This window comes from Papilio machaon, chromosome 11, assembly GCF_912999745.1.
Source record: "Papilio machaon chromosome 11, ilPapMach1.1, whole genome shotgun sequence".
NCBI lineage: Eukaryota > Metazoa > Arthropoda > Insecta > Lepidoptera > Papilionidae > Papilio > Papilio machaon.
This window is the reverse complement of record NC_059996.1, coordinates 943,880-959,024: the sequence shown is the minus strand read 5'-3', so window position 1 is coordinate 959,024 and position 15,145 is coordinate 943,880. Positions and strand designations below refer to the sequence as shown.

Genomic DNA, 15,145 nt, shown 5'->3' with positions numbered 1-15,145 from the left:
AAGATTAGCTGGCTTTAAAGGAATAATTTTACTTGGATACGATTTAATACAAAATACAGTAATTATCTTTTCATTTTATATACTCTAGTTCATAGATGCTGTTGCGTTACACCTTTCAAGGTACCAGCTGACAAACTTTCCACTGAGATACAGCAAGCTGACATTAATTTTCATTCATTAGCATATAAACGATCACCAGGTAAATTTTTAGTTGAGAGGAAATCATTGAAAACTTCAAGGAGCCAGCTGACGTATAATCCACCGTGTTATGGTCAGCTGACTATGTTTTTCTTTCAAAATACTACATAAACTATACTCTGATAAATTTTCAAATGAGAGAAACATGGAGAAATTTTTTTTTTTTTTTTTTCTCAATGTTTGGGAGGCTGCCACTGCCCACCCCACCCACGGAGCCGCAGCTGATGGTCGCGAGTATTCATAGTATAAGTCCCTTATGCATTTTACTATTTTTCGTTTGGGAGAGACTTGGTTATGAAAATCTATCACTGGCTCCCGGACTAATTTGGAAGAACGAAGTCGAAATAAAACGAAATATATTTAAACACATCTTTATTACTTAATTCTTACATAAAATCCGTATCTTATTTTTATCACAAAGTCACCAAAATACTAATTAAAAAAAATAATACATATTTTTTTATATTTTTTTACACTCATCTCGACTAAATACTTGAAAAAAAAACGGAATGTTTAGGAGTCATGGTTTAAAACTTTGAAATTATTTGTGATTTTTTTATTGCTTAAAACACACAAAATTTCAATATTAGTAAATAAAAAAATAATTGCAATATTTTTTCATGTTAATTATATAAAAATAATTCTAAACTCAAAGTTACGACTTATAGAGAATTTTCTAACTAAAATCACTGTATTGTTTCACAGATTCTTTTTATTAATAATAATAAACAATACAATAAAAAAAAAGTAATAATTAAAACTAAATTGTGATTTGTTGTCTGTACTTTAATTTTTTTTTAATTTGTCGTAGAATTTTATCATAACTTATATTTTTTTCTTATATATTATTTAGATTAACATTATATAATTATAATAAAATTTGGTCTATTTTTAAATCGATACTGTATAGAATATAGAAGTTCAGATAAATCGGCTAAATCAGAATTCGTAGTTTGGGGGGAGTTGTACGGAGAGAGGAGAAGGGGGGGATATTGAACCAGAACCATCTGTCAAATGGCGCCACTGTCGACAATACAGCCATCTGATTGGCTAACTATATCATTTGTATACAGTGGGCACGATTATGCCCACATTTGAAAATTATATCGTAACATAGAAATATTGGATAAATAGGACGCAAAGTCAAAATGGTTCTCGAGATGACAAGACAAGAAAGTGACATAATAAAAATTATTGACTTTCCCTTTGAATGTCAATTTGTATGATTTGGGGTTGGTGTGGTAGGGGGATAGTGGGGGTCGGGTGTTGTGGGGTCATTAAACTAGAGGGTAGGATGCTGCGGTGGCGATACCGCAGTGGTTTTGGCGGTTGCGCGCCATCTTGATGTATCCGAGGTCGCCCCAGGAGCGACCCCACGAGTTCTTCACCAGCCAGTAGTCACCACCATCTTCATCAGTGCCGTAGCCAACCACCAGCACCTGAGGACAATGATTTTTTTTTATATCCCGTCATCTTAAAAAATAAAATGTATACTTTCTTTTTAAATAGAATAATTAGTAATGTGGAGTACAACTTACGCCATGATCGAGAGAAGACGAGGAGCAGTTCTCGTCAAAGTATACTCCGTCGGAGTAGAACTGGAAGGACTCCTGTGAGGCGTCAATGGCGACAGAGACGGGGCCCACTGTGGCCACCGCAGCCATCAGCTTGCCTTCATCACCAGATGGGATGTCGATGAAGCCAACATCATCAGCACCAGCATTCTTTGGGTTGTATCTTAAAATAATATATGTCAATGTGGTCAAATTGATCATTTAGTTACTACTAGCCGTCGCCCGCGACACCGTCTGCGCGGAATTAAAAAAATTATTATGCTATGAGTTTTTCCAGACTATGTTCTACATCTGTGGCAAATTTCATGGAAATCCATGAAGCTGTTTTGAAGATACCTTTTAACAAACATCCATACATGCAAACATTCGCATTTGTAATATTAATAAGATACTTGTTTTTTTTTTTGTAAATAAGGAAAACGGAATGAGAACAGTACAGTCCCCTTTAATAAATGTGCATTCAAGCTCATTCTATTATGACGTCATAGATCTATAGAAAAAAAGATAGAACCAGAAAAGCGGAATAATTAAAAAAAAAACACCATTTTGAATTTGTTGTTCCAAATTCAAAAAATAATACTAACGCAAGTCATTCCTGGAGTATAAAAAAAGTGGGGACGTGAGTGATAGTCATTTTTGTCATAGAAATGTTAGAAAAAAAAAAAAATTGGTAAAATGACCCTATTAATTTTTACATAATAATCTCACCTGCATTTATCATCAATGCCTTCATAGGGGTAGCTCTTCTCAGTGTCAATACCTCTGTTGTCTTTGATGTACTTGAAAGCATTGTCCATGAGACCGCCATTGCAGCCGTTGTTACCATACGCCGCGGAACAGTCGATCAGGTTCTGCTCCGAGAGAGAGACCAAGATGTTGGTCCTGCGGTAGTGTTGACCTTCCAATGCTCCAGTCTGGGGAATATATCACGGTGTTAGAACTTTACAGTGGTAGGACCAGCAACAAGAATATGTTTTGGATGCACGAAAGCGCCGGATCGACCGGTGCAATACCACGACCACACAGAAGACTGTCGTGAAGTGGATGCAATTCTGCGTTTCGTCTGATAAATGTGCGTCCAGAAAGGCGTATTTTAATCCACGTTCCCTTCCCAATATTTTCTTAAAAGGTAATGATGGAAAGGGGAAGTGGATTTGGTAGTGGAAGGGACACAAAGGAAGGGGAAATATCCTCTCTCTGTGCGTCCACTTCATCGTTGATTAAAGGGCAACGTGTCTGCAATTGCCGATGTCAATGGGCATCGGTTGCATCGCTATTTGGGCGAATTCAGGAGGCTGCTTGCTCATTTGCCTTCTTTACAATATAAAAAAATATATAAACAGTTAAAAAACCGATATTCGATCTTGTATCTTTAACTATCTGCAGTATTTTCAATATCATTTTCAATTCGGTCTTCGGTTTCATTTAGTTTAAACAATTACATCATCAGCTCATTACACGTTCCCATAGGGGCTTGAAGACTACCCCAAGTTAGGGTGCCTAGGCCATAGTCAAGCACACTGGCTCAAAGGGGGTGATTAAACTTTAAATTTAAGGATTGTAAAAACTATGACTATTTGTTTATGATCAACATTATCAAGAAATTATTTTAAAAGAATGTTTTCATTAGAAATTAAAAAAAAAATTACTAACAATTCAAATAAAATTTAATCTAAACTATGTATGTACTTTAAATTCTTTTGTAAGCGATTATAAAAACAATTAAATATACTCATTAAATTAAATACTATTTAAGTTAACATAAACATTTTTTTTTAATATTTCCTATTATCTTACTAATATTATAAATGCCAAAGTTTAGATAGATGTTTGTTAGTAGTCTCCGGAACGGCTCAACGGAATTTAATGAAATTTGGCACAGATGTAGAACATAGTCTGGAACACATAGACTACTTAAGTTTTTTTTATTCCGGTCGGACAGAGTCGCGGGCGACAGCTAGTTATATATTATTATTACAAGATATAAATCGTAGTACAATAACATACACAGGATGTCAACGAACTGTTCTTTGTGAACAAAATATTTGCTGTATAAATAAGAATGGACGAGGACAAAGGCCTCAATGACAAACAAACTTCGACCCACTTCCTATAAACTAACAAAGAATCTAATGTATTCGATTTAAATGTTTATAATTAACATGTTGTTATTAACAAAAGTAATGTGGATTTCGACTGCAATTATACTTGTCTTCATATATTCATCTCTTACATTCTCATTGAAAGAAACAAGGACAACATGATGTGTTGTTACTTCCGATGAAACTTAATATTAGTGCCTGGAATTAGTCAATGGGGTTGGGGCTAGTAGTTATTTTTTTTATTCATTAGAGAATGTTTTTTTAATACGTGTTCCAATGTTGTAATGGTAAACTGACAAGACGTTTTTGAGTTATCTATGTAAGATTTTAGGCAGCTCAGTATTTCGAATGAGTTTATTTCTATTCTACATTTTTCGAGACTCTAGGAGGCAGCTGACCCTCTCTACGTATTGCGCTATAAAATGGTAACCTATTTGCATTTGGAAAGACAAATCAATCTTACTAATATTATAAATGCGAATGTTTAGATGGATGTTTGTTTGAAGGTATCTCCGTAACTGCTGAATGGATCTTGATGAAATTTGGCTTATACGTAGAACATAGCCTGGAACAAATTGGCTGGTAATAAAGTTTTTTTTTAATTACGCGCGGATGGAGTCGCACGTGACAGTTATTTTTTTATATTTAGTGAAGACGTAATTAGGACAAAGTGAATTTTAAGCTTTTATTTTGTTGATTTATCGATAATCATGAATGCCCTACTTGTGCCTAAATAAGTAAGATTATTCTTTTTGTCGTATGAACTAATTAAACAGCTGATCTTTGCACTACATATGTATCACGCTGGTCATGTACATGATTGACCTAGCACGTGACTAGCAAACTAAATCTCAAGGTGACAACTTCTAGTTAGATAGACAATAAAGATGTTATTATGTGTTAAAATTTATAAATAATCTTCTAATGGTTGATGAAAAAAGTGGCCATAAGTTTATTTCACAAATACCAAATAATTTTTATTGGAACGATTAGAACGAAGTTCCTTATCGCGCGTTGTGAAAGGGGGCTAGACGGAAAAAATTCTTCGACGGAAAAGTTGTCACATCACTTTTTGCTATATCACCATGGCAACGACGTGACAATATATAACGAAAATTCATAGAAATAAAATGTACTTCTTGTGAAGACTTAAGTTTTTTATTCATAGAATAAACATTGGTTCCTTCACTAATTAATTGAAAGGAACTTCGTTCCATCCGGGTGTCCCTTCACACCTCTCAAGTTTTTTTTAATTCAAGTATATCGTAATATTTACATCAAATTATTGACGTTAATATGAATCGAGATATTTCAGGATGATTATAAATTAATTAAACATTATTAGATATAGTTTATAGATGAAATCTATATCTGGTTACTCTATGTTTGGTTTAATATTATTTCCTTTTAAAATGTTTTGTTTTATGTGTGACTAACGCGCGTCTGTTCCGGTCATAAGTTATGTACATTGAAGTACATAATGTAAATGACTCAGTTCGATGATTAATTGCATCTAACCGGGTCGATTTACAATGTGGCGATGTTTGACAAACAGGTCATCGATACATTTGTACAAACATTTGTCATGTATCAGAAATACAGATGTTTTATCATGAACTTATATTGTTTCCCGCCTAAAAAAATAATTTGATTTTCATCAAATTTACAATATCCGTTAGTAGTTTAATAACTCTGGCCACTATGATGCATTTATTTTTATAAATAAACACGAACACACCCAATTTGAAAAAAACAAAAACAATGGTCAAAGAGCAATCATTTCAACTTGATAACAAATACGTATTACGTAAAATTTGAATTTCGAACACACAAAAAACAACATTCAGCGAAGAATAACAATAATCAGCCATTACTATTACGTACAATTTGAATTTAGAACAACATTTGGAAAACAATTGTAGAAACAATACAATGATTATCGATTTATTTAGAACAGTTCTAATTTCTTTTAAACAAAGGCAAAGAAAACTACGTATTCATGAGGGAATTTAAATACAGGTTAAATTTGTTTAAAGCACAATTATTAACTAAGTAACCGTTGGTTTCTGAGACCAAGATCTCTGTATAAAACATATCGTTCTGTCATTATTATTGACAAAACAGAGATGGCTTTGATGAAACAAAATGCACGTGATTCCCCACATCTGACTAGCAGCAAAAACTTTCAAAACCAGTTTATGAGATGATCACCTAATACGGTGTAGCTAAGTTTGTTGTAAATTATACATTATTACTACGGTGATAAGGTTAAAATTCGTATAGTTGACATGTTTTAACGCAGAATCAGAGTATTACGTTTCAATAGGGTATAAGTAAAAAACTTCTTGGGGTCCTTAGATCTCGATTCGTATTTTTTTTTACTTCAAATAATTTGAGGTTGTACTGTATGCTAGAGGATAGTTTTAAGTTGGCAAATAAATAAGCAGTTAATGTTAATTAGCTTAAAACTCTTTTTATATAAAATATAAGACGTTGGTGTTGAAAGATTTTGTACCGTAAATAATGTATGGTACGAAATGATCCGTCGAAATATTTCAAACTACGACGTAAACAGTTACAATGCTTAAGAGATATCATAAAAGGTGTAACTCTTTTCATCGATAGGGCTTCTAATGGTCTAGATGGTCTAATTTAGTCAGACTGAAGACCAGATAAAGTATGGTATATGGTACTTACCGCACTGAAGGACCAGCATGAGCCGCATTTGCCCTGATCCTTAATCTCTGTGACTGCGCCTTGTTTACGCCAGTCCACGTGGTCGGGAATGCGTACGTTTGCCGGCGGGATGAAGACAGCGCCGCGCTCACCCGCGCTCTTGCCGAACAGACCCTTGCCGTTTCTAAATACGACAATGTTATATTAGATATATGTCTATTGATCATTTCTCGCGTCTGTGGATTCATAGATCCGAGTCTTGTGACTCGATCCGATTGAGGTGATCCGATCAATCATGTGAGAATTGTCATCAGTGATCTGATAGACCGTGGTCGATTAAGTGGTGAATACCCTGTTGTTAAATTTCTTAATCTATATGTGAACCTTAAATATTTCCCCTCATCGTACAGACCTATCAGGTCCTCTGTGGACTACAGATCAACCTGAACCAAGGTTCTAATTACTCGAATAAAACAAACCTACTAAAAATAATATGGTGTCAAAAAAAAATTACTAATCATTTGTTATACAAACCAGATGAAAAAATCTATGTCTCAAGATCATTACGATGGTAAACCTGACAAAGTCGCTAAGTTAGAGCATAAGCTAAGAGATTGACATCGTAAATAACTAACAATAATTCGGAAACACATAACAAGTAGCTAATAACACGATAAGGGGCCACAATCAATATACATCGTCACGCTAATCTTGTTTACTTGATAAATTATTATTCTTTATATAATTTGTTATTATTTACCACGCAATTTGTGTCGCATGCTTATCACTTTTATCATATAAAAAAAAAGAAACAAAAACAGACGTTTCGCACGTCGCATCCATTGTGCAGTGTCCGCCCTCCGGATGTTTAATTTTGCAGATAAATAAACATCCATATTATATTGCAAATACATTATCAAAACTACAATGCTAAAAGATAAACGGTTAAAACGAAATTTCGCACTACAATATCGTAAATATATTGCAATTTCGTATTTACATCGTAATTAAAATAGAAAAAAATAACCTTTTAAATTTAAATTTAGTTTTAACACATTTTAAATTACTTATGGAAAATCCCAAATCAATGAACGTTTATTTTTGAACCCTAAACAAATATTTGCTTTCATTTACTTATATAGAAACGGCTAAAACACTCACGTATATATATCCGGTGTCGTCACCGACTAGTTTCGAGCCCTTCGGGGGCCCTTCATCAGGGTGAGTAGGACTGATATTATTTCGCCCTGATGAAGGGCCCCCGAAGGGTTCGAAACTAGTCGGTGACGACACTGGATATATATACGTGAGTGTTTTAGCCGTTTCTATATAAGTTAATGATAATGTCTCACGAAAGTTTGAATTATTTGCTTTCAAATGAAATTACACAACCAAATCATGTAATTTTACAACTTCAATTATATATTACCATTCTATCTTAGTAACAAAAAGAACTTAATATTTTGAATTATGCTCAGAATAACCCAATCAATTCCATCTATGGTAATTATAAAACTCAGAAAAATAATCAAATGACCTCATTTCTAAATCGGTAAGTTATTTAGTTACAATGAAAATTTACATACAAACAAACAAAAGAGAAGAGGGGACGCATAGGAAGGAGAAATATCCTCTATCTGTGCAGCCCCTTCTCCGTTGATTAAAGGTTTAGCAACGCATCTGCATTTGCGCATGTCTATGGGCAACGGTCGCCTCGTTATTTCGGCAAATCCAGGTGGCCGTTTGCTCGTGCCACATTATAATATAAAAAAAAACAAACAAGTGAAAAACATCAACAAAATATTATGAAATACTCCTACGTAGTCAAACTAGTGATATATTATGTTACTAAATATACTACGTAGTTTCTATAAGGTCAAAAGACCCTAATGTCAAACACTTCGTCATGTTCGATACATATCACGTGAATTATTAAAAGTAGATAATGTTTATCATAATGAGGACATTTATTATTAATACATTAATTATTGTAAAGTTTATTTTATGTTATTGCCGGGTTCACATAGAAATTATTTTTTATTATTCAATAAAATTTAATTCAATAATATCTTCTTTTTTTATTATTTAATTTAAATTAAATAATAAAAAAAGAAGATATTATTATAATTGGATAAATTAAAGCTATTAATTTATCTCTATCTATTTTTATATCTATTTTTATAATTTATCTGTTAATTGTTTTGAAAATAATATTATTTTTTAGTCGTTAAAATTAAATAAATACTATTTTAAATTTAAATTTAAAAAATAATACATTTTTTTATTTGCAAATATCTATTAATATTAAATTCGTTATGAACTATGACCTAAACAGTTTAACCCATTTTGATGTATATAATTCGTTCCGTATTCTTTCCCGGTCAATGATAACATTAAAACCGTAAGATTCCACTGTCGAAACACTTTAAATACAAGTCATTTCTCTCATTTATAACACACATAAAAAAAAAAAAAAAAAAAAAAAATTCAGTCGAATTGATAACCTCCTTCTTTTTGAAGTCGGCTAAAAAGAACAAGAATATATTTTTAAACTGTGGCAATAGAAACTAACGACATTATCTGATGAAAAATAGTACAACCAGCATTTCGACTTATCAGAGTAAAAAAGTAATCGGTTGAGAAATGGAATTTATCATCGGATATTTGAATTTTTTTTTAATATCTTATATATCTATATATATAAAATAAAGTCGTGTTAGTTACACTATTTATACTCAAGATCGGTCGAACTGATTTAGCTGAAAATTGATGGGGAGGTAGTTTAGAACTAGGAGACGGACATAGGAACTTTTTTTTATCTTGTGTGCATTTTTTTTTATTCCGCGCGGACGGAGTCGCGGGTAAAAGCTAATTTTCATTAAAAATACTCACTTAGTTGTCTTATTGAATCCGTTCATAGTGTGTACGAACTCGTGGTGCAACATGTCTCCATACTTATTTTGCTTCAATTTGAACGACACCTGACCGCGTGCAAACTTCTGATTATGCTTGGCTATCTTGTGCTTGTTCTCTGCATATATCTTCATTCTAAACTTATCCTCTACTTCGCTGTCGTACTGTTTCTGATGCTCCATCTAAAAAGGAACAAAAGATAGTACATCATCTAGGAAGTAAAAGGAAAAAAGACGGTCGAAGTACAAATGTACAAGGACTGTTTGTACACATCGATAACAAAGAAAGCTAAAAATAACTGTAAAACAACAACAAAACACAAAGAAATTACGCGACAAAATATACGGGATGTGTTTCAAATGTGGTAAATAAAAAACTACACCGCATAAAAAGGATAAGAAAAAATCTATATCCAGCAGTGTAGTTCTGGGGTAAATGTATTTTTAAATAGGTAAACCGTACCTTAAATGCATTCCACTCCTCTTTCACCAGATCGAAGAAGGATACGGCACTGGCCGCGGCCACCACACACAGCAGTACTACTAAGCCTCTCATGGTTAACCTGAAACAAAAATATTGATTGTCTTTCTTGCTATACAGTTTTACAAAGGGTAAAAAAAAACGACTACTTTCTCGTATTAGTCCGGTGTTGGTACCGAACAGCTCTGAATCCGTCGGAAACCTTCCTTTTTTTTCGAAAACATTTTCTAGGGCTAAGTACTCAGCCCGAGCAAATGTCTCCGAGGGATTGGGATTAATTACTACGTTAAATACGTGAGTGTGCCATTTTTAATTAGTTTATAAAAACTATAATATAAAATATTTATGTTCGTTTGAGGAAAGATTAGTCCGATTTTTTTTATTCCGAATACATAAAAAAACAGGTAAGTAGTTCTCTATTTAAATATTTTTTTTTTAAATTTGTACTCTAGCCGTCCAGTACAAATGCATTCATTTAGTTGAATTGCAGACATGTCGAAAGTAGGTATTATGTAAAACGCCCACTAACGCCTACAAATAACCAAATTTTCGTAGCTAATATAACTAATATTTAGGAATTTAAGAAGAAAACGAGAAAATACCGTTACATTAATTTTTTTTTGGTATCACTGTTACAGACTTTTGGTTGTAACATTGAAACCCCCGACACAGTGACCATTCGCATTTTTCTTAAAATGAGCCTCCTTACTAAGATAAATTAAATAACACAATAAACAACAATGAATAATTTCTAATGATTACATCTTGAAAATTCTTGCATCATATTGCAAATGTCGTACACAACATGTATTTATAACAATAATTAGATTACTGCTAACTATTAACACGAAAGTTTACTGAACCAATAACATTTTAATAAATACCGTCATTTAATAAAATTCCTAGAAACATACAAAGGAATTAATATCTGGCATATTTATTTATTTATTTATTTATTTATTTATTTACAACACAATAAAAACTGGGTAAAAATTATCCTATGTCCTTTTCCTGGTTCTAAGCTACCTGCCGACCAATTTTCAGTCAAATCGATTCAGCCGTTCTTGAGTTATAAATGGTGTAACTAACAACAAAGTTGGTATTAATAAACATTATCAATCATGATTCATCTTAAATGGTATTATCGTTTTTGTTTTCACACAAAAAACATAACAACAAAAAATAACATAACCCTATAAATTACTTCTCTAATTAGGCATGCGCATAAAATATTTAATAATAAACAATAACTACACGCTAAAAACAATCAATTAAAAAGTTATTTTTAAAATATCATAAGAGTTTCAAGGATGAAAATCCTAATGAAATTAATTAATGACTTATAATTTTAATTTATATTCAAGAACGCAATGGCAATTAATTTGTGTAATATTTTCGTTACATTATTTTAATAGTAAAAAGTTGGTATTATTATTATTTATGTTTACAAATTGTATTTCCTTATTTACTACGCAACAATCAGTGGACTCGTATGATACAAACAAAGAAACGATATCTAATCAAACATCCTTCAAATCAACAAAGTTTACATCTTACAAAAAGAAAACAAAACTATGAAATCAATGTAAAAACTTACCTTAAGTTCGCTAGAATATAATAAAACTTATTCTAGGGTAGGAACAACGTATTTAATAATATGGCGTTAAACAATGATGACTACTCCCTACAAATGGTAGAAATCTTTTGAGGAAAAATTGATTCAAAACGCTATATTAAAGGAGAACGAACAAAATTCCTGAATCACCGTTCATCATTCAATGCGAGTTTGACATTGCAGAGTAGTGATAGGAAATATTTAGCGTTTGATATCGATAACTGTTATCACTATGGTATTCGCATGCTTAACGATTTAAAAAATACTTCAATTTATAATTACGACGTAACCAAAGAAATGGTAGTTTTTTTATTCGTTTTGTTTTACACTTTTAATTTTGAGTTAAATTAATTGCAAAATAGCAAATGAACAGGTAGGTTTTTAAAAAATTGAATACAAATGTTTAGTGGCCTTTTAATCCAATACTACCTATTTGTTTTTTTTAAACCAATCACTATTAAGCTATTCTTATTTAAATAAGCATTCATTTAGTTTATACAAATATATAATCTGAAATGAAAAAAATTGTATTTACGTACACAGTTTTTATTACAGCCAAAAAAGTTTTCTTTTCGTTGATTGATTGTTACGTAGCCAAGCTATTAAAAAATTTCCTAAAAAAAATTACGTTCTGCTGTCATTATTAATGTCAATGTCAGTGTCAATGTGTCAAATATATATGTCATGTACATGTGCTTATACTGCTTATCCAAAATTATTTTATAGACATTAAAGCGAGAAAAGAACAATGAAACAGAATAAAAAAGAAGAAAAAGCCATGCAGCAAAAGTCTAAAAAAGACAAATTCAAGCTGTACAAACCTAAAAAGAAAAAAAGCAGTGAAGAAGATGCAGCAATTCAATATTTGCAGGCTCAATATGATAAGGTACAATCATTCGTTGTTTCTATTCCATAATTATTGGATTCAATATTTTTGTAATAAAAATTCAATTTATTTATTTGTTACAGATAAATCCAGATGCGATAAAAACATTTAAAGATTTTCCACTATCTCAAAAAACGTTAAAAGGATTAAAGGATAACAATTATGTTACACCAACAGAAATACAACGACAAGCCATCGGGTACGCTTTACAGGGCAAAGATATTTTAGGTGCGGCGAAAACTGGGTCCGGTAAAACATTAGCATTTTTAATACCAATCTTAGAAAATTTGTTTTGTAAGAAATGGACTCGGCTGGATGGAGTTGGCGCACTAGTTATTTCACCAACAAGAGAATTAGCTTACCAGATTTATGAAACATTAAGAAAAGTCGGTGGTTTGCATGATTTTTCAGCTGGTTTGATTATAGGTGGCCAAAATCTTAAGTTTGAAAGAAAAAGAATGGATCAAATTAATATTCTAATCTGCACACCAGGCAGACTGCTGCAACATATGGATGAAAACCCTTTATTTGATTGTAGTCACCTCCAAATACTTGTATTAGATGAAGCTGATAGATGCTTAGATATGGGATTTGAAACAACCATGAATGCAATCATAGAAAACTTACCACAGGAAAGACAGACATTATTATTCTCTGCAACTCAAACTAAATCTGTAAAAGATTTGGCAAGACTCAGTTTATCTTTCCCCACTTATGTTGCTCCTCACGAACAAGCTGAAACGGTGACCCCAGAATCCCTACAACAAAGTTACATTGTCTGTGAGATTGATGAAAAAATTGGTATATTATGGTCATTCATCAGAAATCATCTAAAGCAAAAAGTACTAGTTTTCATGGCCACTTGTAAACAAGTGAAATACACATATGATTTATTTTGTAAATTGAGGCCTGGTGTTAGCTTGTTAGCTCTGTATGGAACATTACATCAAGAAAAAAGAGAGAGAATTTACAATGAATTTTGTAGAAAGTCAAATGTTGTTCTATTTGCTACAGATTTGGCCTCGAGAGGCTTAGATTTTCCTCATGTTAATTGGGTAATTCAAATGGACTGTCCAGAAGATGTTGAAACATATATACATAGAGCGGGACGTACAGCAAGAGGTGTTTTTGGCAAAGGCGAAGGTCTTTTAATGCTTCTGCCACATGAAGAGAAAATTGTTGAGGATCTTAAAAAAAGTAAGATTCCCATTAATAAAATAGCAGTAGACCCGTCTAAAGTTGTAGCTCCTCAAAGAAAAATAGAGGGATTACTTTCAGATAACACTGAACTTAAACAAACTGCCCAAAGAGCATTTGTCAGTTATGTCAAATCAATATTTTTGATGAAAAATAAAGAAATATTCAATGTTCATCTTCTGGATACTGATGCTTATGCAAGATCTTTAGGTTTGATAGTCCCTCCAAGGATAAGATTCTTACATAAAAACCTAAAAGGATATAATCCACCCAAAAAGGAATCTGATAATGCGGAAAATGAAGATGTTCTTGATAAATTAAAAACAAAAGCTGAAAATGATGCTGGCACTGACCAAAGTTCAGATGAAGAGGAAAAGCCTATTCCACAAGAAAAGAAAAATAAAAAACTAACTAAAGAGTTGCCTAAATTTGATTTTCACAATGATGCAGATAGTGAAGAGGATGAATTTTTACAAGTAAAGAAAGCTAATGTTGATGTTAAACCACCAATAGAAGAAGAGGAACAGAATATAACTAAAAAGAAAAAGAAACCATTAACAAAAGCTGCAGTCGCTAAAAAATTACTGAAAAAGAAAATCAAAGTAAATACACAAGTCAAATTCACAGAAGATGGTGAGGCTATAGAAGATGAAAAGAAAGACGTTAAATCAGACTTAGCCAAACAGTTTATCAATGAAGATGTTGGTGGAATAGATATAGAGAAAGCAAAAGAGGTCTTAAAGGAAGAAGACAAGTATGATAAGATAAGGTTTAGAGAAAAGGTAAAAGCTAAACATAAAGAGCAAAAACGTAAACTTAAAAACAAGAAGAAGGAAGAAGCAGAAGAACAAGATGACTTTGGATCACAATCTGAGTCTGATGGACCAGATTTGTCGTGGTTACCAGACCCTGATAAAATATATGGCAAAAAAGATAGTGGAAGCGAGAAAGAAGATCAGTCACATACAGAGGACAATAGTGATTCAGAAGAAGAAAAATACCACAGGTAACTATTCTTCCAGATTTTACAAAGTGTATTTGTAATGTAATGTAAGATAATTGGTGCACTACGATTTATATTTCTTTTTGTTTTAATTTCAGGCCTTTGAAACATAAACTAGTTGAGAGCAAAGGTATTCCACAAGATAGTGTTGCCCCTAGAAAGAAAAAGAAACTTAAAGATATATCTGGTTCTTTATCTATTCAAGAAGCTGAAGCACTTGCAATGCGATTATTGCAGTCACAATAATTTGTTTATGTATGTTAATCATTTATCATAAAAATAAATTAATGATAAATATAAAAAAAGATTATTTTATTTCATCCCATCACTTTGTGTCTAAAGTTTTTGGGTTCTCAGTATTTCAATTTATTTATGTCGCCTTTAACTTCTCCTGCGACCAATGAGTAATAAATTATCAAAGAAGACGGTATTACTCTTGTAGGAGCTAAGGCTACTCTGTAGCTGGTTGCTTTTTGAAGTAAGGTTAAACAATATTGGGGT

The 15,145-nt window shown here is 32.3% G+C and overlaps 2 protein-coding genes across 2 annotated transcripts; one reads left to right on the top strand and one right to left on the bottom strand.

Moving 5' to 3' along the window:
* Window positions 1-1,259: 1,259 nt before the first annotated feature.
* On the bottom strand, window positions 1,260-11,710 carry LOC106716166 (cathepsin L). Its single transcript, XM_014509626.2, has 7 exons — window positions 11,541-11,710; window positions 9,926-10,025; window positions 9,443-9,645; window positions 6,572-6,734; window positions 2,481-2,686; window positions 1,737-1,935; window positions 1,260-1,637 (listed from the first exon to the last, which is right to left on the bottom strand). The coding sequence occupies exons 2-7, from the start codon at window positions 10,016-10,018 to the stop codon at window positions 1,476-1,478; spliced, it is 1,026 nt and encodes a 341-aa protein (XP_014365112.2). The 5' UTR covers window positions 10,019-10,025; window positions 11,541-11,710; the 3' UTR covers window positions 1,260-1,475.
* A 516-nt stretch (window positions 11,711-12,226) lies between these two features.
* LOC106716138 (probable ATP-dependent RNA helicase DDX10) lies at window positions 12,227-14,890 on the top strand. Its single transcript, XM_014509577.2, has 3 exons — window positions 12,227-12,444; window positions 12,528-14,647; window positions 14,743-14,890. The coding sequence occupies exons 1-3, from the start codon at window positions 12,307-12,309 to the stop codon at window positions 14,888-14,890; spliced, it is 2,406 nt and encodes an 801-aa protein (XP_014365063.2). The 5' UTR covers window positions 12,227-12,306.
* Window positions 14,891-15,145: the final 255 nt, after the last annotated feature.

What these genes read in the sequence shown, in the direction of transcription:
- LOC106716138 (XM_014509577.2), top strand. Translation starts at nt 12,307, where the DNA reads ATGAAACAGAATAAAAAAGAAGAAAAAGCCATGCAGCAAAAGTCTAAA. An exon ending in TGCAGGCTCAATATGATAAG is followed by an intron (nt 12,445 to 12,527) that starts GTACAATCATTC and finishes TATTTGTTACAG; the next exon opens with ATAAATCCAGATGCGATAAA. An exon ending in GAAGAAGAAAAATACCACAG is followed by an intron (nt 14,648 to 14,742) that starts GTAACTATTCTT and finishes TTTTAATTTCAG; the next exon opens with GCCTTTGAAACATAAACTAG.
- LOC106716166 (XM_014509626.2), bottom strand. Translation starts at nt 10,018, where the DNA reads ATGAGAGGCTTAGTAGTACTGCTGTGTGTGGTGGCCGCGGCCAGTGCC. An exon ending in GGCATTGATGATAAATGCAG is followed by an intron (nt 1,936 to 2,480) that starts GTGAGATTATTA and finishes TATTATTTTAAG; the next exon opens with ATACAACCCAAAGAATGCTG. An exon ending in CGTCTTCTCTCGATCATGGC is followed by an intron (nt 1,638 to 1,736) that starts GTAAGTTGTACT and finishes CATTGTCCTCAG; the next exon opens with GTGCTGGTGGTTGGCTACGG.